This window comes from Trachurus trachurus, assembly GCF_905171665.1.
Source record: "Trachurus trachurus genome assembly, chromosome: 14".
Taxonomy (NCBI): Eukaryota; Metazoa; Chordata; class Actinopteri; order Carangiformes; family Carangidae; genus Trachurus; species Trachurus trachurus.
This window is the reverse complement of record NC_139903.1, coordinates 4,948,709-4,976,273: the sequence shown is the minus strand read 5'-3', so window position 1 is coordinate 4,976,273 and position 27,565 is coordinate 4,948,709. Positions and strand designations below refer to the sequence as shown.

At 42.8% G+C, this 27,565-nt stretch overlaps 1 protein-coding gene across 1 annotated transcript in view; it reads left to right on the top strand.

Moving 5' to 3' along the window:
* jade2 (jade family PHD finger 2) overlaps window positions 1-27,565 on the top strand; it is a 193,530-nt gene that overhangs the window by 161,975 nt on the left and 3,990 nt on the right. The window contains exons 12-14 of the mRNA XM_083987249.1: window positions 2,349-2,466; window positions 13,653-13,784; window positions 27,296-27,441. Of these exons, the coding sequence (XP_083843375.1) occupies window positions 2,349-2,466; window positions 13,653-13,784; window positions 27,296-27,441 (396 nt within the window). The remainder of the gene's footprint in view (window positions 1-2,348; window positions 2,467-13,652; window positions 13,785-27,295; window positions 27,442-27,565) is intronic.

Sequence of the window (27,565 nt, the reverse complement as noted above, 5' to 3'; positions counted from 1 at the left end):
GCTGGCACCGATCCAGTCTCTGGCTTGTTAGTTTGGGATTCAAGTGCTCTGGCTCGGGCCCAATTAGTTTCTCCCTCTACCTCCTCCTCTCTCTCTCTCTCCAGTTACTTTGTTGTCTTGACTATGTGTTGGATATGATGTGCAGTATATCCACACACTGGAAACCTTATATAGTGTACACTGACACAAGACTGAAAACAGCATGCACCAGGATCCTCGAGTCCGAAACCGAATCACATCCTGGTCTCTTCGGCTTCTCACCTCATCCAACCTCCTCATGGTGGAGCAGCTACTGTATAAATACTTACACCATCCAATGTGGTTTTATTGGACAGTTAATGTATGAAAATATGAGAAAGAACATCTCTTTTACCTCACAAATTACCTGTGCAGTTATAATACATAACAAATCCTTATTCCTCATTGAAATGAATGGGGAGCAGATTTTTTTATTGAAACCCCCTTGATCTCCGTCCTCTTCTTTCTTTCTTTCACCATCTCTGTCCTTGTTTTTCCTCCATGGAAACACGTCGCTGGAGTTTTCTGACGCATTATAACCCAACATGGGCGACTACTCTGTGTAATTGCTTTATCTGTAGCTAAAATAATTTAGTTAGCGTTTAACAGCAACTGCAGCTGCCAAGGGAACACACGCTTCAGCTCTGTGTCTTTATCTTTGAATCTTGTTTACGTGGTCTCTCGCTCTTCTGTCTCTCTCTCTCTCTCTCTCTGTTTATCTCTCTCCGTCTTTCTGTTACAGTCTAATATTCATCCTCTTTACTTCCCTTTTCATATTTGTCGCCAATTAAAACCAGTAAACACAGTCATTTGCAGCCACAGCTTGTCTTTTGAACACCCATATGTGCTCTATACTCTCTGCTGCTTATGGAGCCATGTGGTGTTGTTGGTATGGAGGAGCAGGAAGACGATGCTGTGATGCAGGAGGTCGCCTCCTGACTCATCCATGACTAGATGTTATATATAAATATATATTGTTATGGATTTTAAAGGGACAGCGAGGAGTTCTGGAAAAGCAAAGCGTTTTCACACTACATTTATGAGCCTCCGCGCACCGTGAAATTCTTTGACCGGCGCAAGACAGACTCATGTTTTCATTCATCAAGAATTAAGGTCGGAGGTTCAAAGAGGTTCAGATACTGTCGTAGTTCCGACCATAAACGGCGATTCGGCGGCGTTATTCTCATGACTCGCCACGAAACCACTAATAATAACAAAATAACGATAAAGACAAAACAATATATTTATCGAAAATGGGCCCATTAACAAGTGTGGGTAACGTAGATTCATCCACATTAATATGAGACTTTTTTATTGTCGCGGAATTTTTTGTTCTGCCGATGGAGAAACTCCACGTTGTCCCTTTAACCATTTTATTTTCCAAATTTATAAACTTTTACATTAAAGCAGCACTTTTTCTCTTTTAAATTCTGGCCACTCGGTTGTTTTATTACAAACTAGAAACCACCCACCTCTGATGTATTTGTTTTCTTATCTTCTTTTCCCTGCTGTATTTGTCTTTTGTTATTTATTCAAACATCCAGTAGACACAGAATAACATTATCATCCATCGCTTGTTTAATATCCTCCAACTCCTAATATAAATATCTTGCTCTTTATCTGTTTAATGTCCTGCTTTCTTCAAACGCTCTGCACTAAAAGCATGTTTACTGTAAACAGCCGGCTGCTGCTGCTGCTGCTGCTGGACACAGGGTTAATGAGAGACTGAACCAAACAGTCAATGTACAGTCATTGTACATGTCTGTCTTTGCTTTGGCTCCTTTTTTTTTCTTTTTTTTTCCTGCAAATTCAAAAACATACCTCTCCTGCCTCCGTGTAATCACCAACCAGCTCCTGCAGACTCAATGTGTGCTCAGTGTTCACTTGTGTGTGTGTGTTTGTGTGTGTGTTTCTCTCTCTGAAAACAGCAGCACATAGTTTACATGTTTATTTGCAGGGTGGTGAGATGCAGCACTGACTGTGAACTGTCCTGACAGATATCACATACGCTGCATACCAGGCTGCCATCCTAAATCACCACGGGGGGAAATTCCTTCACCATAACAGACGCCCTATGTGTGCGTGTGCGTGTGTGTATGTGTGTGCGTTACTTGTCATAATGATGCCGGAGACGTAGCTACTTAACCAGGCGAAATATATGTGTGTGTGTTTGTATCTACATGTCAGCTGGTTATAATGTTTTCCTCCCTGTCAGGTTTATGTTCTGTCGCGATGAGATAGAAAGAGAGAGAGAGAAACATGGCGTCTGTGTCATGTCCTGTTTTTTATTTTATTTTATTGCTTTCTAACAGTGACGTCTTTCGTTTCAGGTGCGTAACCTGTGTTACATGGTGACACGGAGGGAGAAAATGAAACACACCCTGTGCGACCTCCAGGAGAAGATCTTCCACCTGCAGATACAACTACTAGAGGAGGACATGGCTGGAGGTGAGAGAGAGAGAAAACAGTGCAGAGTGTTGGTCTGTGGTTTTATTTCTAATTTCAGAAACCAGAAAAAAAACAAAAAAAAAAACCTGTTACCTTTCACCCACTCCAGCTCTGTAGCCAAGGCTGCCAACACACACTCTGTCCACCCAGAATATATATATATATATATATATATATATATATATATATATATATATATATATAAAGCACAATTTGGAAAGCTCAAGTGCACAACGGTTATATCCAAACCCTTGTTGGATGAGTGTGGTGGGTGGACAGGTTTAGAAATGGCCTGTCATCATTTTTTTGCACAGTAGGCCACACTTGACACCTGCACGCCAAAGAAACACTGAAATAACAGTCCAGCCAGATACTGTGACACACACCATCCACATGAATGGAGCTCCATTTCCCATCCACTCCACATGGGTCGCTGGCTGCTCGCTGATGGAGATCAGTAGGGATGACGTTGTGTGAGCTGTTTGGTGGCGTCGATGCTGCTTGCGTTGGCTCGTTGTGGTTTATGGAAGTTTTGGGTTTCTTGTAACTAAAAATAGATTTTCTAAAGAAATTTCCAGAGTTAATGATTCTTATGATGACGGCTCCAGAGCCTGGGACCTCCTCACCTCTTCACACCAATCACAGCTTTAGACTCAATCTTGAAGACCAGGAACTAGACCTAGCCATCTGCCTGCACGGGGCTTTGCTTTGCACTTGGTGTTTAATGATTCATTTCCTTTCCTAAACGCATGAAATTGTGGCGTTTGATGACTTAAACTCACAAGTATTTCCTGCTGGGTTTAATTAACTTATCCACACTGTGGCTGTCACACACAAGTGGCTCTTTAATGTTATTTTTGTTTAATGTCAGAGCTCGTTTCAGACTAATACTGAACACCTCCGTTGTTTATTATTCACACTACTTTAATCCGTCAGAGGAGACGACCACCGACCGTCGTTAATCCAAACATCTCTCGTCTCCCGGTTGTTGGTGTTTTCTTTACTGTACTTTAGTCAGATGTTTGTGTTTTATTGAATATTATAACCAAAGTAGGAGGAATCTCTCCCTCGCTCCTCAGCCGTGTCGGTTCAGCTCGTTGTTCATCATCTGGGACGTGAAAACAACTGATTTCGACTCAGTGAGGGAAAGAAAAAGGAAAAAGTTGGCATGATGTCGGTCATAGCTGAGTTGTGAAATCCTACCACACACACACACACACACACAGAGCTGTCGGTCGGACACCGGAGCTGAGAGCGTCCAACGGGAACGAGTCTGGCTGTGCGGTGCTGCGCTGTCCTCCGTCTCCATCACAGTGGTTCGATCGTTTTAAGACAAGGCTCAGGGTTGGACAGTTCACACTCCTGTGTTGGTGTTTGGACTGAGGAGAAAGTCTCCACTGAGGTATCGGTACCATGGCAGGTTTGTTTTTTTAATAGATGACAGCCTTAAAGGGGAATTGCTGTTTTTTACAATCTGGACCTTATTTCTAGCATAAAATACGATCATTTACTCACCCAGATAACTTTGGTGTCATTACAAGTCGTTCCGACGAAACTAGATCCAGCCGAGAGCCACATATATCCATATAACGCGGGTCTACAGGGCAGCAGAATGCAGCCCCTAAATAACACATTATCTGCCGCGAAACTTCTTCATTTCACAAATATTTAGTTCTGATAGGCTAGTGCTATTCCCCTCTGAGTCCGGGTTTAGCTGTTATCAACATCCGGGGTCTGTAGATTGATCTACTAACCTCTGACCTGGATGATGTCGTCTCTGAGCGCCGCCCGGCTCATTCTGATAATAATCACTCCGCTTCGGCATTCGGGTCCATTTTTAACTAGCTGGAGCTTTAGTGAGTCCAGGTTGAGGAGAGGAAGCCTGTGGAAGCTGAACTTCATCCAGCTGCTCATTTTGTTCTGACAAGTCGGAAACACGCAGAAACGAACCATAGTATTAGCGGTAGCAACAAGTCGCACCGAGATGACATCATCCAGGTCAGAGGTTAGTAGGTCAACCTACAGACCCTGGATGTTGATAACAGCTAACCCCGGACTCAGAGGGGAATAGCACTAGCGTATCATAACAAAATATTGGTGAAATGAACGAGTTTCGTGGCAGATAATGTGTTATTTAGAGGCTGCATTGCGCTGTCCTGTAGACTCACATTATATGGATATACGCGGCTCTCGGCTGGATCCAATTTCGTCGGAACGACTTGTAATGACACCAAAGTTATCTGGGTGAGTAAATGATCGTATTTCATGCTAGTAATAAGGTCCAGATTGTAAAAAACCGGCAATTCCCCTTTAATCAAGTCTCAGGTAAAGTTGATGCAGACTGATGGAGCCATAGCTACTGTACAACAGCAGGTTGATGAGCTGCATAGAAACAGATGTTTTTATGTTTAAAAAGCAGGTTCACACACATAGAAAAGTCTATTTTCCATTTTTTAAACATGGAGTCTCTCTTCTTTACTGTGTTGTTTTCTGCTTCTCAGTGACAATACAAAGATGTGGGTTGAAAAATGTTGTATAATCACACTGATCTGAAGTCATTAACAGAGAAGTGCGACCTGGAGTCTAGAAGAGATTACAGCATTAACCACTTCCTTCAGATTATCAGCAGATAGAAAGAAGCTTAAGTTGGAGATGTTTATCAGCCGAATAAAGCAAAAAAAAAAAAAAAACTCAACAATCGGCCGTTTCATCTTGATCGTTTTATTAAATAAAGGTTGATAATATTGAATTTTAATCTGTGGACTCGTAAGATGTTGTAGCTGTTCGTCTTTGTACAGAAGGAGAAGGAGAAGAAGAAGACGACCTGCAGTTGTTAAGGAACCGTGTTTGTTCTTGTAGTCGTGACCTGCAACTGTCGTGCTGATGACAGTGATAGCTTGTTGTCATGGTAATAGCAGTGATGTCTCTCTGGCATAGTAATGATAGTGAACTCTTGTCAGCCTGCCCCTGTGGCTGTGCTGTGTGTGTGCGTGTGTGTGCATGTGTGTGTGTGTGTGTGTGTGGGGAGTAAGGCTGCTCAATTTGCAATGCTCATCATTGCAGAGTAAGGCTGCACACAAATCTATGCACTCAACTAAATCTTACAAACACTTTCACTCACTCTCTAACTCACTGTGTCCCTCACTAACACACACACTTACACACACACACACACACACACTTACACACACACACACACGCAGTGCAGAGCTCCTGACTCAGCAGACTGCTGCCATCGGGTACCGGGAGCTGAGCTGCTGGCACTAAACGGCCATATCTATTCACACTGCCACAGGAGTTAGATTAGAGAGGATAGTTGGTGTGTGTGTGCGTGCATGCCTGTATGTGTGTGTGTGTGTGTGTGTGTGTGTGTGTGTGTGTGTTGGAGGGAGCAGCAGAGAGTGAAGGATGGGGCTGTCTGCTATAATGATTTGTCATGTCCCTCACCTTGTATCTACCTCTTTCCTTTGCCTCTTTTATCTCTCCCTCTTATTTTCCACTGTCCATTTGTCTTTATCCTCTCCTGTAACCTATTTTCTCTTCCATCTGCTTCCCTCTCTCTCTCTCTCTCTCTCTCTCATTTGTGGTTATATTTACCCCGTCTTTTCTCTCTCGCCCTGCATGCTTTGACACCCTGTTTTTCAGCAGTCCATCTTCAGTTCTCCCTCCTCTCTTGTCCCTCCGGCCTCGTAAACTGATTTTGTGACACTGTGCGACACTTAAGTGACACTAAATATAAGTGAAAACGTCGCCTGGAGTTTTTTCAGAGCCCCTCTGCAGCCCAGCGTTGTTCAGATAGTTTCACTGTAGTGTCACTTGTATTGACATTGATCCAAATGCATATGTATATGTGTAAGCAAATGCATAACAGGCGCAGCTGAATGTGTCGGATATTATGTTTCATATTGCTGACTTAATGAAAAAAAAATCCCCAGTCTGACAGGATGTGTTTTTTTTTTTTTTTTAAAGCCGAGCTTGCCAGTGTTTACTTTTTCTGACTGTTAAAATCGGTCCAACCGTCCAGTTCTCGGCAGCAGAGAGAAGCTTTACAACTGTAAAATCAGATTTTTGGAAACCTGCAGATACCTGAGCTTCCCGTCCAGCAGCAGCAGCAGCTCTGCTCTTCCTCCCCCTCGTCTCCCACTGGGCTTGTTTCCATGTAGAAAACACACATCTCTGCTGTAACCCAACTAAAACAGAACCACTAACCTCTGTCCGCCTGTCTGTCTCTCACAGTAGCTCATCTGTCATGTTCCTCTCCCTCTCCCTCTCTCTCTCTCTCTCTCTCTGTGCCAGCTGGCCTGCCTGTCTTCCGTGTTTATCTGCCTGTCTGTCATGTCGGACGCTGCTCTCTTCATGCTCTCCAACGCCAGCGTGTAGACGGACTGGCAGGCGGGCGGGGTGGGGGCGAGGCGGGATCCCTGTAGTCTCACATGCAGACAGACACAGATACTTGATGCTAAAAGTCAGGAGGAAGTGTATCAGCTGCACATAACAGGACTCATGGAAGTGAAAGTTTGAGGTCGTTTTCACACCAGACCAAGACGACTGGGTTCGACTGGGGGGCTGAAAGATGAAGCATTGTTGCATATACAGTATCACTTGCTTTGGTTCTGCTTTTCGCACTAAACCTTCTCAATAACCTCAGGCAGGTAAAAGGGGGGGCGCTAGTCGATTGGACAAAGTCGAAGGGGAAATCCTTCCTTCCTGACCCGGAAAAAATAAACGTATTTGGTCAAAACACCACCATATGGGTCGACCTCAGAGAGAGTGACCCATACAGTATGGTGGCGTGTTGACCGTCAATTATCCACTTTGAGGATTGTTTTTGTCCCTTTTTTTATTTATCAAATGTACATGGCTCAGCAAGACGTTCAACATGACCAGTATCATGATCAGGTCAGGCAGCGAGGACGAGAGCATTTCACTCTTAAGATGAGTAAATGAAGGAAAAACTATGGCAGACTACGAGGTGTTGGTGTCGCTAACTGTGTTTGGTCCTGAACCAAACAGCTCTGGTGTGAAAGCGACCTTAAAACCTCAACGAGACCTGAGGTCCAACGAGTAAATCAAAGGTTTAGCTGTTAAAAACGTGTCACTTGAACTCAGCAGGAACCACAGTTACACTTCTATTGAGCCAAACTCTCAGAGCAGAAAGTAGAATTTCCTCTTCGCCACTGTGTCAGAGTTAAACGCTGACGCTCATATCCAGTTTTATTTTTAGTTAATTGTCCTGGTTTGTTTACAGAGCAGAGTGCGCACACACATATTTCCTTCATTTATCTGCAGCTGACCTGTTTAGTTGAAGGAAGCGTTGCTCTTTCTTTCCTGCAATAATCTTTATTTATACACACGTCAGTAGACACAATATACTGTAGAGGTTCAGCTGTTCTGCAGGTAGGACTTTCTCTTGAAAGCACACATGCATTGCACACACACACACATGCACGCGCACACACAGAGAGTATTATTGTTATGCAGGAAGTGCACTGCATTTACATTCTGGCTCGAACCGAACTGTGACAAGCTGACAGTGGTTAGTATTGGTCTCTCTGATCTGCTCTTGCAAAGTGTCTGTGTGTGTGTGTTTGTGTGCAAGAAGGCAGAGAAAATAAGGCCGGAGGAAGAGGAGAATAGGAAGGGACAAGAAGGTGATGGGATGAAAGAGAGAGTGGGGAAAAAGAGAGAGGGAAACGGGAGTGGCGATGATGAGAGAGAAAGGAGAACGTGAGTGTGAAAGGACAGAAGAGAGGGAGGGGAGAGAGGAGAGGAGAGGAGGAAAAAAAAACTTTCTCACATTGCACTAATGAGCTCAGGTAAGAAATGGGACACAGTGGCTACACACACACAGACTCACGCTGCAGTTCAGCGCACCTAGAAAGAGGGGAAATTAATCACACACTTCAAAAAGACAAATCCCCTGGTGCTGTTTCGCCTTCTAAACTAGGGAGGGATGGAGGTTTGGAGGGAGGGATAATATTGCGGAGATGGAGAGAGAGAGAGGCAACAGCAGAATGTAAAGACAAAAGAGTAAAAAAAAAAAAAAAAAAAAAGCAGGGATCTGACAAAGACGTGTTTAAAAAGGTTTCCGCTGCTGATAGTTGGATTTGTGCTGAGATTACAACCTGCAGGGGGAAAAGCTTCACCGTGTTCGAGCAGAGCCTGCAGGCGTCCTTGAAAAAACCCCAAGACTTAGTTTTTCCTCCTTTTCCAAGCTGTAGAACATATAAAAGAACAAGATCAGATTAGGGAGAGAGAGAGAGAGAGAGAGAGAGAAAGAGAAAAAAAATAAAGGGGAAAAATGTTGAAAAACGATCCCTGAGAGATCAGAGGATAAGATGGTCCTCCTGTCAAAACAAAACAAAAAAAAAGAAAGAAAGAAATGACAATGTGGGAGCTGGGCGAAGAAGCTTTCCCTCTGGGAGCTCCCTCAAAGATCCCCCGGCGTTAATGGCCTCTGCAATTTCAGCAAAAGCCATAAAATAAATTGGAAAAAAGGGGGGAGAATTCTCTGGGAGATGTAACTGCACCCTCTTCAAAAAAAAAAAAAAAAAGTTGAACACAGTCGTGTTATTCACACTAATTCCACATGTCAGACTTTAGTACGGATTTAGCCACGCAGGTTTCAGAGTCGCCCTGTTCTTCCTCCCTTCAACCAAATAGAACCAGCAGCTCAACCCATTCACACTTCAGTCACTTCATGTGTCTTGAGCAGATCAGCCATGTGTCAGGTAACGACAAATCCAGGTGTAAGCGTCTTGTTGGAACCGCGTCAGCAGGTGTTAAAGGTGTTGTTAAGTCTTTATACGTGAGCAGGTGTTCGACTTGTGATTGAAAACACATGCAAACAAGTATTTTTCATTTTAAATTTGATATTAATTGAGATCTTTGTCGAGATCTCGAGTGTTGAATTGATTTTATATGGTTTGCAGCTGCACAGATGTGATTTGAACGGATGTTAGGACGTTCACACTGGAACCAGAATTAAATCTCAGGAGCTAAATTTAATCCCTTTAGTTCCTATTGGTTGAAATTCAGAGAAAAATGTTCCAAGTTCCTCTGAAGATTTCTGCGTTCCTGGAAAAGTTCCTGCTGTCAGAGAGGGTTACGCTTGATTTACTGGCAACCCAGCCTCCATTTGTCTATTGATTTAAATTCTGACACCATGCATCAAACAACACACTGAAACCGAAACCAACAGTTTTCATCTGCAGGTGAGCTGCAGTCAAACCCTGAACCAACACCAATCAGATCTTTGAGAATCAAAAAGCAAGACACTTGGTCTGTTTCTTTTATTTCCATGACTTAGATGTTTGTTTTTTCTTAAACTGGACCACAGCCACGTCTGTGTTCGGTGCATTTTCACAAACTGCAGCAATTTTCACTGCACATAACTTTTCAGGGGGGGAGATTTACGAGGCTCTAACACCAGGAGATGATCTGTCATGAACCTGGAAATAAAACTCACCCACACTTTTCACACCTCATTCCAGCCCATTTCATCTTTCTAATTAGCACGCAGCCTGTCAGTTTCCATAACGTCTCCTCAGCACTTTTTTTTCTTCTTCTTCTTCTGCTTCTTCTTCTTCTTCTTCTTCTTCTTCTTCTTCTTCTTCCACCTCACCTTATGTTTGACTTCTGAAATAGAGGTGAAAAACAAAACCTGCCGAGTCTGTTGAAAACATAAATGTTCCTCAAAGAAATGAAACTTTTGTAGGCCAACATGAACAGAAACATACAGGACACGCATGTTCTTTTCTTCTCTGCTTTTCTTTCTGACCATTAAACATTATACTGCCACACACACACACACAAACACACACGCACACACGCACAGTCAAGTCAGTGTGAAATCTGTCTCTGGTCTCTCTCGGCTTCATTCATGCATGTTCTACTCCTCCATGCTAAAGTAAGCATGAGGACAGCCTACTGCTGGCTGTGACAGCCACACACACACACATACACATACACACACACACACACATGCATAGTGTTGGCATCTACTGTACTGACCAACACACATACACAATTCAGCTACAGTACAGTATGATACCATAGATTTTACTTTATATTTGTGGCCGTCAGCTCCCTGCAGCAGCAGCTCAAAGGTTTCGAATATGCTGCAAAATATCTAAACAACTTCTCCAAAAATATTTGAAACAGACATTAAAGTGGACATATCATGGAAATATCACTTTTTGAAGGCTCTTTAACACATATCTGGGTGTTTGTCTTGTCTTCCGACCCCCAAAATGTGAGAATTGACAAAAAAATCTGTAATTTTCAGGCTCCTGAGGTTGAAATCCATGTGGTTTTACAAGCTGTTCCCTCAGTTGTCTGACAACGATGTAACTAGTTTTCGAATTTGCATACTACCATCCTTACCTGGTACCAGTAGAAGGGGCGGGGCAAGCAGTGGTTTATTTGCATTTAAAGGGACAGGCACTGAAACCAGCTGTTCTGAACAGGGCTGTTTTGAGAGGATGAAAAGAGCTGTGATGTTTGATCCTTGGGGTATTTTGATAGAAGCATGTCACAGACATGTCTTTAAGACACCTGGGAACTATTTTAATTTGTGTAAAAGGGGCAGAATGTGTCTCCTTTAATGCCCATCTCAGGATAAACTGTAATAACAGGGGCATCGTATAGCTCAGCAGGCGCCCCCATGTAGTCCTCACCGCCACAGCTCCGGTTTGATCCGATTCTCCCCATTTCCTAATTAGCAAATATGTGCTATGGTTAAAATGTGAAACCAAGATGTGTTAGCATTTAGCTCAAGTCATCGCCGCCGTGCTGACGAGCAGCAGGTGTCAGATCAACCATGACAGCTGTGTCACCCATCAGTGACTGTTGAGCGACACACACACACACACACACACACACACACACACACATGAACAAATAAATTCAGCTTTTGTGAACCTCAGTATAGCTGTAATGAACCAGCAGGTGCCACCTGCTGTCCCAATGCAAGCACACACACACACGCAAACACATGAAACACACACACACACACACACACACACACACACATGTCTGTGGACACGATGCACAGCAGCAGGAGAGTTAGTTATCCGTGCAGGCAGGACTCTGTGTTTGTGTAAACAGCAGGAGTCTGTTACAACAAGACATCCCAACAATAAGGGCTTCCCATGTCACAGAATGAGACACACACACACACACACACATACACACACGGATCATCACTGTGTGTTACACTATATGTGAGTCGGTGGAGTGTGACTCTGTGTGTTTCTTACACGCTGTGTGTGCAGGTGTGTGTTAACCTGTGTATCTGTTGCATGCAGCGATGAGAGACGATCAATTTTCACTGGAATCGTGCTGTTAAAAAAATAATGGTGTTGAACTCAGCGTTGAAACAATTAGCAGCTCAACTGATTAGATGATATTAATCTGCAGCTTTTTTCATCATCAGTGGTTTAGGCAACTTTACGAGTTCTTTATAGTTCATCATTATGAAGTGAAAATCTTTCAGGTTTGTTTATTCTAACTCCAGATCACTTGTAATGTTGACTCTAAAATGATCTCTGACGATTTTATTATTAGTATTTGATAGTTATTTTGGTGTTGGGACTAATTCATAATAATCATTGAAACAGGTAATAAAGCTCTTTGTATAATGGCTCCATTGGCGGCAGTAATAACAGTGGTGGTGGATGGTATTTTAATCTGGGAGCAGTGTGTGTTGAAGTGAATGATGCATTCAGGCGCCGTTGCTCTTATTTAGTCTTTCATCATGTGCACGTATCAGTGTTTGCTGTGTTACCTGCCATCATCCCAGCTGGAGGGAGCGAGCGGGGTCTCCTGGAGAGAGAGGACAGCTCGCAGCAGGAGGCGCTCTGCAGGCCTCTGCTACATGTCACACAGTGTGTGTGTCAGCAGCGCGCTCACACACCTCAACACTTACAAACAACCGATGCTGTGTGTGTGTGTGATATATGCACGCTCTCTGTCCTCTGAGGCAGAACCTGACAGTGTGTCAAGCTTTTTTTTGTTGTTTTTGTTGTTGTTGTTTTTTTCCTTCTTAAAAAGTCTGAATGGTGGACGACAGAACAGCGTTTTATTTCTTAATTTCCAGAGATGCAAGTGAAGGCGACGCTGCGCATCAACACAGATAACCAGGAACCCCACGAGTTTTTATTTTCCTGTTTGAGCTGTGAGGTTTACTGAGGCTTTAAATGTGACAGACTCACCCTCAGACTTGAACTCCAATACTAAACAAACTTTACGACGAGCACCATTAACATGCATCCCAGGCTGTTAGTTTTTATCCAGGCAGAGGAGAAGTGTAAATGTACATTATAACCACAGTGATACAGTATAAGGTGTAAAAACGTCACCAGTGTCTATATAATAACCCGTCAGTGGAAATAAAACTAATTGGCCGTGATCCCCTGAGTGTTTTATGTCTTTTTTGATGGAGACACTTTAAGATTATGACACACTACGTTCTTATCTGATGCAGATATTAAAGAACCAGCTGCCTGCTTCTAACACTTTGATTAAGTTTGCAAGACGATATGAAAAATGTTTGTTTTGTTGCAGCAGAAGCAGAGATAACTCTTTTATTATCTTTCTCTGGTGACTAAAAACTTCCATATATTCGTTGCACCTGTTGCACAGGGCTGCATTCACTCACAGCGTTTATCAGTCAGCTGGGTTCTCACCCTGGATGATGTCGTCAGTATAAAAGAGAAAACAGTTTTCAGTCTGCAGCCTCCAGCTCTTCGTGCACGACTTTCCCAACATGAATAGTAAGTTTGAGTGTATCTTTCAATATGTGCAAACAGAGACTTTCATCCCTCTGCCTTTACTATTTTTCCATCTTTTCTTCCCCTTCTGGCAACGATCTGTCTTCTAAAATGTGTTTATATCTAAATGTCAGATGCTTTTTTTTTTTTTTTTTTCACTATCAGGTGAGTGGTAGGAAAAACATTTCCTAAAATGTCAACAAATCAGCAGAAAAACTTTCATCTGACTGATCAGCCTGGATCTTTTTTTGCACTGTATTTCTCCAACTTTTCATTACGTTGCCACTTTCTTAAATTTCCTGCTGACAGGAAGTAGGTCCCCAGCTTCAGTGACACGTTCCAGCTTAATCGAGCTTAATTTGAATAAATCAAGTAAATCCTTAACCTGAGCCGGTCTTCTGTGTCTCCCTGCAGAGAAAACCCAGAAAGGAGAAAAGAGGAAGCAGAATGGAGTGAAGGAGAAAGGGAAGGAGAGAAGGAAGAGTAGTCCTGAGAAGAAAAAGGAGAGATGGAAATCAGAGAACGGCTCCGTGCTTAAAGAGCTAGGTACATTGTGTGTGTTTATGTGTGTGTTTTAAGTGTGTTTATGTTTATGTGTGTGGGTGTGGGTGGATGTACACCCTGCAGTGTTTCCAAACTGATCAAATACACATCACTGGCTACACACATGCCCGTGTGTGTGTGTGTTTGTGTGTGTCCGCACTCGAGCTCACGCTGACAGAAAGTCAGCACATTCACAGCCTCGATGCATCAATCATTTATTTGCGGCAGCGTTTTGATACGGTCTCTTCATACACGTGGGCTAAACGCAATAATAAAACAACCAAAAACACTGTGAAAGTTGCAAATCTCAGGATAATATCATTTCACTTTGGTTTCCTCCCCATAAAGACGGTGAACATGTGGATTCTCAAATCAAATATTGATGCATCAGGAGTGCGGCAGCCATCACACACAGAAATACTGTTTTTTTTTTTTCTGCTCTTGTCAGCATCCTCTCCATACTGGTGTTTTACTGCTTATTTTCTCCCTTTTATCTTTTTTTATTTTGCAAACTTCATGCATCCATCCATCATCATCCACTTTCTGTCTGTTGATCACTGCAGATCAAGTGTCGGCAGAGAGAGAGAAACAGTAAAACAGTGAAAGTTGAGGGAGAAAGTTCAGCAAGACGTGATATTATAAAGATGTCGTTCCATATAAATCATGGCAGGCGATTTTCTGTAATTAACAAATAGCCATATTTTTATGGTGGAGCTGCATGGGGGGTTTAAACAGTGTGGTGCAGCGGCTGGATGCTGTGGTGTTTAATTCACTGCTACGAGCAAAATTAGGAGCTTAGTTGCTTTTTTCAAAAAGAGAGAGGACTAAAATTTCATTCACTCATCTGTGTCACGCTCTGTAGCTCCAACGTGCGATGCAGCCACACATCAGAGCTACAGCACCAACCGACCGCAAGCTCACTGTGGAGATTAAGAGTAAATGGAAACATGTTGAAAAATGTCTTTAAAAAAAAAAATCTAATTTATAGTAAGAGTCATGTTGAAAAGCCGTTTCTGGTGCGAACCTTTGGCTCACCCTCGCTCTGTGTCACAGATAATGAAAGACAGTGATTTTGTAGGAAAGGAAATAAAACTATGATGCAGCTTAATCACATCTGTCTCGTCTTTGGGGCGGCGCTATCAACCGTAGGAAATCTGCCCAGAACTAGAAATGTAAACCTAAAGTATGTACAAACACTAGCAGCACCACTACCTGGCTGCAGCTGTTGCAATGAGAAGGAGATGTAGGTGCAATAGTAGAGCACTATACAAAATAAGTTTCTCACTCATGTTCACATTTTTGGAATGACAGAGGAAAAAAATTATTCAACTGTCACATAATCTGTTAACCAGGTCATTTTGGAGCTGCTGGATGAACTAAACGTTGATTTGGGTTACTTAACACCTGCAAGAGGGAACGTTTTTTCATCTTTCTCCTCGCGTCTAGGTCACTCCAGCCTCTGTCGCAGTTTTTCAGGTGTGTTAAAGGTCCTTTAAGCGACGTCACACGCTGTGCCATAGCGCACGCCTCTGGTCTAATGAAAGATGGCCGGTATCACACTTATCTGCTCATCACAGAAAGTTTTATCAACCGCATTCACTTTCTCTCAGATATTCTGCCCCGTTTCTTCTTTACTGTAGATCAACAATGCGTGTTTATTTGCCCATTTTTTATTAATTCATCAGATCAAATTTCATTTCCTTCCTTCCAAACTCTCTATCTGGGATCTCAGTAGATCAGGCTTTTTAGAGAACAGGAAACTTCCCCTCCACCAGCTGCTGCTTCATTTGGTTGAGAAGTTCTCAGCTTGACAGGTCTCAGGTCTGAGCTTTAACTAAGATTTTTCCATCTGTGTTGTCAGGAAAACAACCTGGACAGGTCTCCTGTAATATATATTATTCATATGTTATTCAGTGATGTCTAAAATATTGCACAGACACATAGAAACAACCTGATGTAGAGTCTCTGCTGGTGTTACTAATAAATGTCTCATTTTGTTCTGAATCAGGATTCAAAGGAGTCAGAACTATTTGGGCTGTAAAATGAGTGAAAGTCGTGAAAACCAGGGAGGGAAAAGAGAGAAAAAGGGAGAGAGCAGTTCTGTCAGTGTTAATCTCTGTCATTAATGAACGCCTGAGAGAGAGAGACACTGAATCAAAAGGGGAGAGCGAGGCCTGTCACTGCCAATCCTCATCACCGCCGGAATGAGGATGGATGATGACGGTTGTCGGTTCTGCTGGAAGGTGATCCGTTACCTGCTGCCGGTCATGTGACGCTGCCGAGACGCTCTGGAGATGTTAAATGGAGACGGAGCGTCCGGATGATTCCCACTGTGACGTACGCATTTGTTCCTCACGGTGACAATTCACAGCCATTAAGCTGACACTCGCGTTCACACCGGCTTGGAGTGAACGCCGGAGCTTCTCGCTCGAGGACACTTGATAGACTGTTGATGGACACACACTGTCGCCGTGGTGATTGAATCTGCAGCTTTTAAGTTGTCAACACGAGACGAGCCACCTGGCCGACTATTGAGGTGCAAATTAACATTTCAATGCAACAGACATCCTCATAAAAGTCAGAAAGACTTACTACTCCGAAGCCGTTTCTCCATCGCTAACCGATGAGAGAGGTTTATTTTTTATTTTCCGCTGAGCAGAAGTGACATGTTTGGCGAGGTGAAGGGCTGTGAGTAACTGTTTTCTGTGGCCGAGACCTTCGAAGGTTCTCAGGAAATAATCCAGGTTCATGTTAGCCGGGCGAGAAATGTGTTGACTGATGTGTTAAATCAGGGGTGCAGGTAGCAAAGGCTCTCGATTCGGAGACACTGGAGGTTCATCGAACGTCTCTCCGTTCACGTCCATCTGTTTTATTTACCTCTTCATCTGCGTTCATTTAGGGAGACGGGCGCTTGTTCTCAGAGCTGGCACCGCGAGGCGCCGGCGGAGCCCAGAAAGTCATATTTCTTGACACCCTGAAAACATCCTCAGTTTATTTTTTCAGATGCAGCTGCTTCACGGGACAGTAGAGCGGTGACAGTTTGATGAGAGCTGGTGCTGTCGGTCGTGGCAGAACCAGAGCGCGCTGTCAGGATCAAACGCAGCGTTTCCTCCTCTCCCTCTCTTCTCTCCTCCTCGCAGGTTATCTCCTTCGCTTCTGCTTTTGGAAATGTTTCGGTCCAGAATTACATAACCATGCTAAGCCATTCGAGAAGAAGAAGAAGAAAAAAAAAAAGGTGACAACCACGCAATGCGAAGTCGTTGATAACATAAAGATCAAATAAACCATGGCGCTGTTAGGGAACGCAGGAAACCGCATGGTTAACAAAGTATAGACTTCTGCAGTAAGAATACAGCATTATCAATGGGTTTCTTTTTTTTCTTTCACTTAAAAAGCTTTTTTATGTCCAAATTGAGACATTGCATAGGAGGATACATTTAAAAATTGTTTAATTTCCCCATTTAAGATTTATAAGCAGTGTACAAATATCAATAAAAGGTTTAACAGCTGTGTTTTAATATATGATTATATACTAGAAATAAAAGATATGTATCTTCAACCACTCTAAACTTTTATAAACCATTTATCAAATGTATGTTTGAAGCAAAATCTTATTAATAAAACTATAAATGTAAAGAAGTTAAAGATGAAAAAACTTCTTGTTGCTGTGTAAGAAAACAAAACAGTTATTACAATGAAGTTGCGCCACAGGAGAGAAACACACAAGTTGTGATATATATTGTGTGTTTGTGTAGACGAATAAAATGGAAAATAGAAGTCCTCCATTTCTTCAGGCTTCCTCTAAAAAAAACAAACTCCTCCACTGTGAATAGCTTCTATATGTAGGACGTCCAGTGGGTGGATTTGTAGTCTTGCATAACAGCTTGTTTATGTGTCCACATCTAAAAAGTTCTGAATATTTCTGCAGTGACATTGTTTTAAAAAAAAAAAAAAAAAAAAAAGCCGTGGGCCACACAGAAAATTACCGTGCATGATTAATATCTGAGAGCCCGAATCAGAACGAGTCCTGATGACTAATTGTGCTCTTGAATGTCATCTATCCTCCTTTAATCTGAGCTGTAATGTGCACAGAGGAACAGTTAAACACTTGATAGTTTCTTAAAGGGCGCTCCCGCCTTGCCCCGTAGAGGTGGAGAGGTCGAAACTGCAGATTCGAACATCAGGAATTGAAAGAAAGTTTCATAAGTTTCTCAAACAGATGTGGCATTAGAAATGCATAAACAGGACATCACGTCTTGCAGCGGTGGAAGCAGCACTCTTCACATGTAAAATGTGAAGAACTCTCTCCCTCCGTGTGATCTCGGAAATCGAACATGACAGAACGTTTCTCAAAGCTGGAGGGGGGGAGGACAAACCCACCCAACAAAGACTTCCCGCTGGCATCAAAGGATGAAACCTGGAGCTGCTCGGCTGATAACTAAACTGGCTCTGACTTTGAGGAATTATAGCATTTTGGTAGAAATTGTATACAGCTAGGGTTCACCCTCACTCTGTTGTTAACATTTCTATAACATCAAATCAATTCACACATTCAGGAAGATTGAGTTTCCACTTTGAGGAGTTCGAGGGTTCGGCTTTTTGTGTCGGCTGCAGCCTGTAGAGTTTGGAGAAATAGGCTCTGGAGTGAAGGGAGGTCAGATCTGCTGTATGTGGGGGGTACACCTGCACATTTCCCCCAGTAGTTTTATCCTTTGTTCATATTTAGCCTTTAAAGGAAAATTCCGGCCATTTTTGACCCCTAAATCTTTTTCCTGGTGGTCACCCAGTGTTGAGGGGAGCAAAAAACGCGACTAAAATTGATGCAGGTAAACCGGAGTTACACCATGGCTACCCGGCGCTTGGGATAGCGACAGCGCTAACCCACGGGGGCAATTCTTTCAACCACAACAAACACTCAAAAAACAATCAAATATCTATGGTACATGACTCGAATCCTTATGACACACCACTGAACTCATATACTGTAGTGTACAGTATAAACAGTATAAACTTTGTGTTTAGTCACTCACCTCAGATAGTCTAACTGTTGTGAAAATATAAACGGTCAAGCAGTGCAGTGGAAATGTCTATGTCTAATATCTTCGACCGTTTATTTTTGTAAAGAAATCATCACCAGGGCCATTGTATAGGGGAGAAAGGTGATGATAGTGGGGCCCACAAAAAACCCCAGAAGTCTAATCTGTGACTGATTTATTCTGCATAAGACCCTGACTGCATTAGCATCAAAACAAAGAAGGCTAAATAAAAAATGATAATACATACGTAGTCTAAGAAAACCAACTGGAAAAGTCAGGGGGTAGGGACCCACTTTAGTATTCTTTCAGGGGGGCCAGAATTCCTAGCAACGGCCCTGTTCATCACAGCAAGGAAAAAAGTGTTTGTTTCTGTGGCGGGGAGAGCAGGCGCTCTGCAATCAGTTAGTAATGTCTTTCCAGGATGATTCAGAGTTAGGTGAGTGACTACATGCAAAAACACAAAGTTTATACTGTTTATACTGTACACTATATGAGTTCAGTGGTGTGTCATAAGGATTCGAGTCATGTACCATAGATATTTGATTGTTTTTTGAGTGTTTGTTGTGGTTGAAAGAATTGCCCCCATGTGTTAGCGTTGTTGCTATCCCGAGCGCCGGGTAGCCATGGTGTAACTCTGGTTTACCTGCATCAATTTTTCATTTTTTGCTCCCCCCAACACTGGGTGACCATCAGGAAAACTATTTAGCAGTCAAAAATGTCCGAAATTCTCCTTTAAGTGTAGGACTACTGGAAGGATGTCACAGTTCAACTTCACTTTAATTCATAGTTTAACGATTTTCAGTTTGGAGAAGGTGCCGACTCCAGCGGCAAACCTGTGAACACCTGGCATCTTAGGGGTGAGCTGATCTCAAAAGACAAAAACGGAGACAAAGTGTGTATTATTCTCACACACTTAGCTTTAATGTTTGGTAACTAGTAAGACAGGAATGTGTGGAAGCTCGTTCCAGCCCTGTGTCGGCATGAGGATGAGCGAATCCAGCGAAATTAACGTGTAGTTTACCCAAATTGGTCTCCATTTGTCTGGATAAGAGTTGCTCTTTCTAACATTATGTCTCCAGCAGCAGGGAAGAATAGCCTCTGCTGCAAAGCTCTTTTTTCTAAAGAAAGCCATCATTATCCAACAGTGCAGTACAGGTGCAGGTCTTTTGAAATGAAAATAGCTGTTGATTCCAGTTTTTTTTTTTTTTTTCCTCCCTGGTCTGTGTTGGCTGCTACAGTGCACCTCGGTTGGCCAACGTGTTTGCCCATGTGTTCGAGCTTGGTGCTCATGTTAGTGTACAAAATACTTCACCTGTTCATCCTGCATTGTCTTTTATTATTAATCTGTTTGATCCGTCCTGGATGTAGAAGATTATCTGGTTGATTCAGTTGTAGCTTTTCTGATCTGCCAACATATCGTCATCATATAATAATATGATAATATTTGCTCCCTGTCATATTGATGAGGTCAGAGCTGCGGCAGCAGTGCAGGAAAGTTCACAGCATCACCAACACAACTTTGGAAACAGATGCTAATTTGGAAGTGAAATTAGAGCTAAACATTAACTGTAATTGTGATGCTCCGCGACCTGTCGACAGCTGTACACACACACACGCACACACACATGCATGCATTTAGTAGCAGGCGGACAGCGGAAGTTTCAGATGCATCGACTTTCTTATTTCTAATATCTCAGTGTGACTCATTAGACCTTTCAAATCCTGGACAGACACATGAGTGCAGATGTTTAGTATCGTATAGAGTGTCTTCATATGTGCTTTTGCATCTCGCTTGCAAGATACAATCTGGCAGCAATGTTTTCAGCCTCTCACCCACACACACACACACACACACAATGACTATCAGTGATGACGCAGGACTGTCTCTCATTTCCTTATTTAACCAGAGCTGAGTGTCTCACAGCCGACAGAGCTGCTCTGCTGAAGTGAATATGATCAATAAACAGACGACAGGAGGAGACTGTCTTTCTTATTCTGATATTATCTCCTTTTTTTCTGTCTATCCGAAGCTTTTTCTTCAGTTTTTCCACCGTGAATCTGTCTCCGGCTCTGTGTTATAACGCTCCTTCTTTCTGTTTATATTTCCATCTTTCTCCCTGTCTTCCTCTGTCTCCATCTTTCTACCTGACTGCTTGATGAACACTAGATGCCTGGAAATCATTGTGTTACCATGACAAACAATCTGCTCTGTGTATTTGGTGCGTTATTTGTGTGCGTGTGTGTGTGCGCAGTCATATAATTTGTCTCTCTGTGTGCACACATGCTTTCTTTTGTCAGAGTTATATATATTTATATATATATTTATATATGCTGTACATCATTCCTGTCTCAGTGTGACTCCTGTGTGTTTGTCTTTGCATGCCGTATGTGTTCATATCTCATAGTCTCAGAGAGAGTGTGTGTGTGTGTGTCTTTCCGTGTGTGTGTGTGTGTGTGTGTGTGTGTGTGTGTGTGTGTGTGTGTGTGTGTGTGTGTGTGTGTCAGGCCATCTGTTCTCTGTCGTGTCTGGTCCTGTCTCCCAGGGCTTTGTCTTCCTCTCAGTGTTGTGGGATCAAGAAGACAGACATGTACCATAACTCCTTCTCAGATGCACTGTCCCCTATCCCCACTGTTTATTAGTGGGGCCCATATGCCAGTGGTGATTGGAAAAGGGAAATTGTTTTGAAATCTTCTCGGTGTCACCCTCACAGGCGCCGAGATCCAGAAACAGAATGCAAATAAAAAATGTAATTAAAAAACAAATCTGAATCTGTAATCTTAGTTACAGTTTACTTTCAGTGGAAAACATCAGTCAAAGACGGGGAGTTATTGCCTCTCCATCTCCCAAACCTGGTTGCACGTGTTTGTTTTTTTCAGGACTGGCCCTCGTATGAATTAAATGCAGCAGCGCTCCGAAGGTGCAGCTCATTCAGCAACAGGCTTCACTGGATCATTTAGCAGGAATCTGATTTTCTAAACAGACGTGCCGTGTTTTTCCACCTTGAAAATGAGAAACACAACTCAAGGACGTTCAGAAAAGTTTATGCACAAGCAATCACATCGTGGCTGAAATAATAACCGCGAGAGAAGAAGGAAAAATAAACGGCCTACAAAGTGAATTTGTTTCTGTGTGTCTACTGATGACACCTCTAACCCGAGCGAAGGCTTTCTGAGCCGTACCAGACCAGAGAGAGAGAGAGAGAGAGAGAGAGGTCAGGTCCAGGTGGCGGCTGCAGATTTACGACGTAATGTAGTAAAAATAAACCTGTGTTGTTACAGCAACAACATGAAAACACAATCAGATAAAAACTAAGCGAGGGGGTAAAAATGTAGCTTAAAAGGTAACTTAAAGGGGAACTATGCAAGTCGGTCACTTTTTTCTCCACACAGCTCCCCCTACTGTTTCAGAGTGGATATTTTCACTGTCTTAAAAACTCCAAAAGCTAACCCACAAGAAGGCAATATATGGAGCGAGGTGGCTAACGTTGACAAGAGATTACAGATTATTGGACGTGTTTGTGTCATAGTGCCATAAATCAGTCCATGTTTCTCGAGGGAGACGTGAGCTGGGACACCGGGTCGGAGGCTCTGATCTTATGAGGTTGTTTTTTTTCTGCCAGGAGACGCTTGGTGGAAGGTAGAGAGCCTTCAGACTCTGAAGCTGTTTAATTAAGTTGCAAACCTTGCATAGTTCCCCTTTAACTCACTGACATCTTATTATTCTATAGCAGTGGTGGTCTTATGTAAACTGCACAATCAGAGGATTAAAGGTCCAGTGTGTAAAATGGGGTGAAACCCGTGACATCCAGCACTCAGATTCTAGTCTGCCGTACAAACATGGCGGCGCGAGATGGCAACACTCTCTAAAGGAAAACCCTTGCTATATGTGTTTATAAAAGAAGAATTAGGGCTACGAAAACCCAAAAAACGTTTTATTTTATAGCGATTATACACTTATACAAATATATTCATGGGTAGTATATTCAGATTTTGCCAATAAACCTTTTTTAATTATTACACACTGGACCTTGAAATCAATACATCCTTCATCCTCTACAGTGTGGGGAGTAACTACTCCACTCACTTAACAACAACATTGTTTTTTTAAATCCAGTTTTCTGTGGCGTTAATGGAGCTATAGAAACAGCACGAGGAGCTGCGTCGGTGCAGCTGTGTTGTTGCTATGAACCCGGAGGCAGGTCTGAGCCTCAGATCCTTTTTGAAGCAGCAGTTTTGCCGTAGCTTCAGCCTCTTTGATGTGAATCCCTTTTTTTTCCACTTTTGTGTCTGTTGGTGTCAGTAAAAGCAAAATCACCTTGAGTTCTCACCACTGGGTAACAAGTTGGAAAAGCGCCACCACCCCCACCCCCCCCTCGCTCAGAGCATCTCACAGTTTTTGGCTGCAGTGCACTCTGGGCTTTTTACTGTGGAAGTGGGTGTCTCTGTGTCCTGTGTGATGATGCTCTCCTGGTGTTTCTTGCTGATGTTAAGCGCATGATAGCATCTGTAAAGAGACGTCTGTGCTCTCTCAGTCTGAATGAAAAGAAGAAATTCAGTGTTGCACTGTCATAACTGGATCTTACCCGGTGTGTTAGGATTATTGTTTCTGTCACTGAGCTTTTACAAAAAGCTGAAAATCCAACATTTAATTTGGCACTGAGGTCAGATTAGACATGAGAATAGACTGAAACCACATGTTGCATGACAAGTAGAAAATATCCTTTTTGTTTAAGAGAAAAAGAAGGTTATTTTCTGTCAATTCATTCATGCTCAGCTCACTTGTTCCTACTCTGTCATTATTGTTATTCTAATTATTCCCATTTTCTTTTTTACAATCACTTATTCAGGTGTTTACTTTGCTCCTTTTTTTTGCCTTCTGCACTTGTTGTTTCTCCTTCATCGCTCTGATGGGCCTTTAGATCATTAGTCCTCCTGCACCTTTACTCTGTTTCAGTTTCTGTGTTTCTATCTCTGTCTCTCTCTCTCTCTCTCTCTCTCGTGGAGTTTCCAAGGAGACGGTTTGCACCCGAGAACAATCATCAGACTGTAGTGAGGGCTTTCGACCTAGCAACACACACACACACACACACACACACACATGCACAGGCCTGGTCTTGGCCCTGTCCTGCTGCTAGTGCATTCCTTGGCTAGCCGGCTAAGCGAATCAGTGCTCAGAGCTACAGCATCAGCTGCTGTGTGACGCCGCCCCGGGGCACCGGCGGCCGGCCGTTCTCCAAACTGTTGCTCTGCCATGAAAAGAGCTTAGAGTTAGGGCTTTAAATGGACCAGGAAGCTTTTTGAAACGTAGCGTTAGCCTGTGGTGGTAGCACTGCCATGGCTAACAGGTGTAGCATCCCATTAGTTTAGCTGTGGCCAAACAAGGAGGAGGAGCCAGTGTCGTCACCCGTCAGGGAGGGAGAGGGGTTCTCTGGGGATAAATATTGTTGCAGGTCCTCCTAGTGAGCAGACAAGACATCTGCACTTTTTTATTTTTTAATATTTTTATACTGAAAGAAACAGATTAGGAACAGTTTTGCAAAACGTGTTTTCCTCTGTTTCTCAAAATGATCTAATCTTCCTTCAGACAAAACATGTAATGGTCATATATTCATACAGTGTCATGCAAAGGTTTGGGCACCCCTGGTTCAAAATTTCTGTTCATGTGAACAGTTCAGCAAGTGTAAGATGATGAAATGATCTCCAAAAGACATAAAGTTAAACATGGAACACTCTTTTTCAATATTTTAATCAATATCAGTGTATTATTTTAGTTTTCTACAGTTTCAGAGTGAAAAAGGGAAACAAAGCAGCAGCCTGCAAAAGAATGGGAAAGCCAGGAGACTTGAGCTCTCAGATAACTTTGACCAAGGTATCAGACAAGATATTTACTATTTACACACTGTGATGGTTTCCAAAGGGGGGGCTACTAGCTACTAACTATGCAGGAGGCCCAAACCTTTGCTGCAGGCCCTTTTCCTATTCTGTTATTTTGAAAATGTAAAAGATTAAAATAAAAATGTAAAGGGAATGTGTCATCTGTAAGTTTATGTCTTCTGGAGATCATTTCATCTCCCACTTGCTGAACTGTTCACATTAACAGACATTTTGACCAAGGGTGCCCAAACTTTTGCATGACACTGTATGTAATCTGCAGTTTTAGTATCCTGTTCTTGATCTTAACATTAAAAAAAGGAAAATGAGACGAGCTCTAGTTAAAATGTTTAATGTCTGTCCAGAGAAAAACCACAGAGAGTTTACAGAGATAAAAACCAAAGTGTTGCACTAAGGAAAGAAAAACTTTTTAGCTGCAAATGAGTAAAAAGCCACTTGTTTTGCTGCAGACAGACAGAGTGACACTAGGATGCTGGAAAAACGTAAAGTATCGCCCCTGTTGTCATGTGACGGAGTGTGGGGATGGCAACAGAGGCCGCTCTGTGGCGTGTTTTTTCGTTTCCCTCCCACCTTCGTCTCTGAACTCCACTTACTCTCTCCTCTCCTCTGTCACCACCTCCTGTCGTCTTCACACTTCTTCTCCGTCTCTCTCCTTTTTTTTTTTTTTGTTCTCCCTCCGTCACCTATTCCCTCCCTCAGAGCTTTCCTGACTCCTGCAGAGACACGCTGCGTCATGGAAACGACCGACTCGTGTGTGAGTGTTAGTGAGTGTGTGTGTGTGTGTGTAGCTGGTGTTAAAGCCTCTGTAGCAGCACCTCCTGCCGTCCTGCTTGGCCCCATCATTACAGACAGTATATATGCTCGATTTCTTTACATTGCATGCTTGCAACTTCTCTCTAACTTTATTGGCACTCTCCTCTGATGTTAATATAATATTATGGGCTGTCGACTCCCTGCATTTTCAAGCTGAGGTTGCACCCCCCACCCCCTCTGCTCTTTGCGATTGATCTAAAATTATTTCAGGTTGTTCACCTTTAACCAGATGAAATCATCATCTTTGTGTTGTGGGTGTTTGTGATTCAAGACGCTGAACGTCTTCTTTGTAAAATGCACAGATTCTGTTCCAGTCCAGATTTATCTCTGATCGATGGATGACGGTTTGGTCATCTATAAAAGGACAAAACATTGTTATCTCAGACAGAATAGAGGGCGAACCTTTGAGTTTGTGGTGTAAGTTTGGAGAAAACAAAAAACTATTGTTTCCCTTTTCTGTCTGAACACATCAGTCAGTTTGGGTCCTGATAGTCGGCACCAGTTTCAGATTGGATCTCCTCTCTCTCTCTTTTTTTATCAGCTGTAAAAAAAACAACAACAAAAAAACACTCTGTAATCTAAACATCGATGAGAAATATTGGATATTGATTTCAAGTGTTAGAGGATGTAAAAGACGTGAGGAAAGAAAGAAGGATGAGCCAAAAAGTGAGCGGCCTCTTCTGTGGGAACAGGAGAGAAGGAGAAGAAGTGTATAGGCTTATGGATCCTCCACTCCCCCTTCACCCCCCCCCCCCCCCCCTTCTGTTCTTCTTAAGCCTCACTCTTTACTGCATTGTGTGTATGTATGAGTCGTCTGTTTGTGTGTGTGTGTGTGTGAGTAGGAAAAAAAAAAGAATAAAATGTCACAGACAGACTCACGGAGCATTGGCAGCACTTTCACAAGACACAATGACAGAAGAAGAGCCATGAAAATCTCCTAATTACACACACACAAACACACACACACACACACACACACACACACACACACACACACACACACACACACAGAGCTCTGTCTGTAGCCTCCCACACACAGATACACACACACACAGTCCTGGGCTGAGACGGTCCTGTACAAAGAGCAGAGTGTGGATCACACAGTGACAGGAAACAGGATTCCTGCTGTAAAATGGGTTTAAATGTTTATTATTGTTTGGAGCTCATTGATATTTACTGTAAATGTTAATGTGTCAAGTTGTTTTCTTCTCTCTCTCTCTCTCTCTCTCTCTCTTACGATCACATCAGGTCGACGTTATTATCTGATTATTTAATATTTCCTGCTTTGTGTCGGTTAAACTTGGGAAAAGTCGTTCTCTTTGAGCGGCTTCACTTCACTTCACTTCACTTCAGCCGGTTTTAAAGAAAATAAATCTCTCAATTATTTCTGTTATGAACTGAAGTGGCTCTTTTTTTTTTTGAATGAAGTGAAGTGACTGAGTGTAGTGGAGCCAGTTCTGTGGGATTTAAGGTTTGGCATTACAGTCTTGTTGTGCCGCGGCTGCGTAAAGCCGCCGTGCTCGTGCTCTATTTATGCCTTTTTTCTTTTCTTTTTTTCTTTAACTTCTTGATTTGAAAGACGGCTCTGACACTTTCACAGCAACTTTTTTCTGTGTTTTTTTATTCATGAAAATGTGCAGCTCCTCTTACCTGTCTGTTTTCCTCTCTTTCTCCCCATCCCTCTCATTTTTCTCCCTCTTCTTTTGCCTTCACCGCTCATTCACTGTCTACCTCCTCCTCCTCCTCCTCCTCCTCCTCATGCACTTCCTTCAGGTTTGTCCAAGTCCTTCCCATTGGACAACTCTTTGTTCGACAGCTGGCTCGCCCAGTCGGTTCAGATCACCGCTGATGACATGATGAGCCAGTGGGCCCTGGGCGCCCAGCATGGGGACAAGAGCGGCAGCCTGCTCTCCGACCAGGTAAGAGCTTCATCAGCAGCAGGAGGCCTGAAGGACGCTGACGATGACGATGCCCCGGCTGTTTCTGAGATGACTCGAATTTCGTGACACTGACACATTAAGTATAAACTTTAAGTTGACAGAG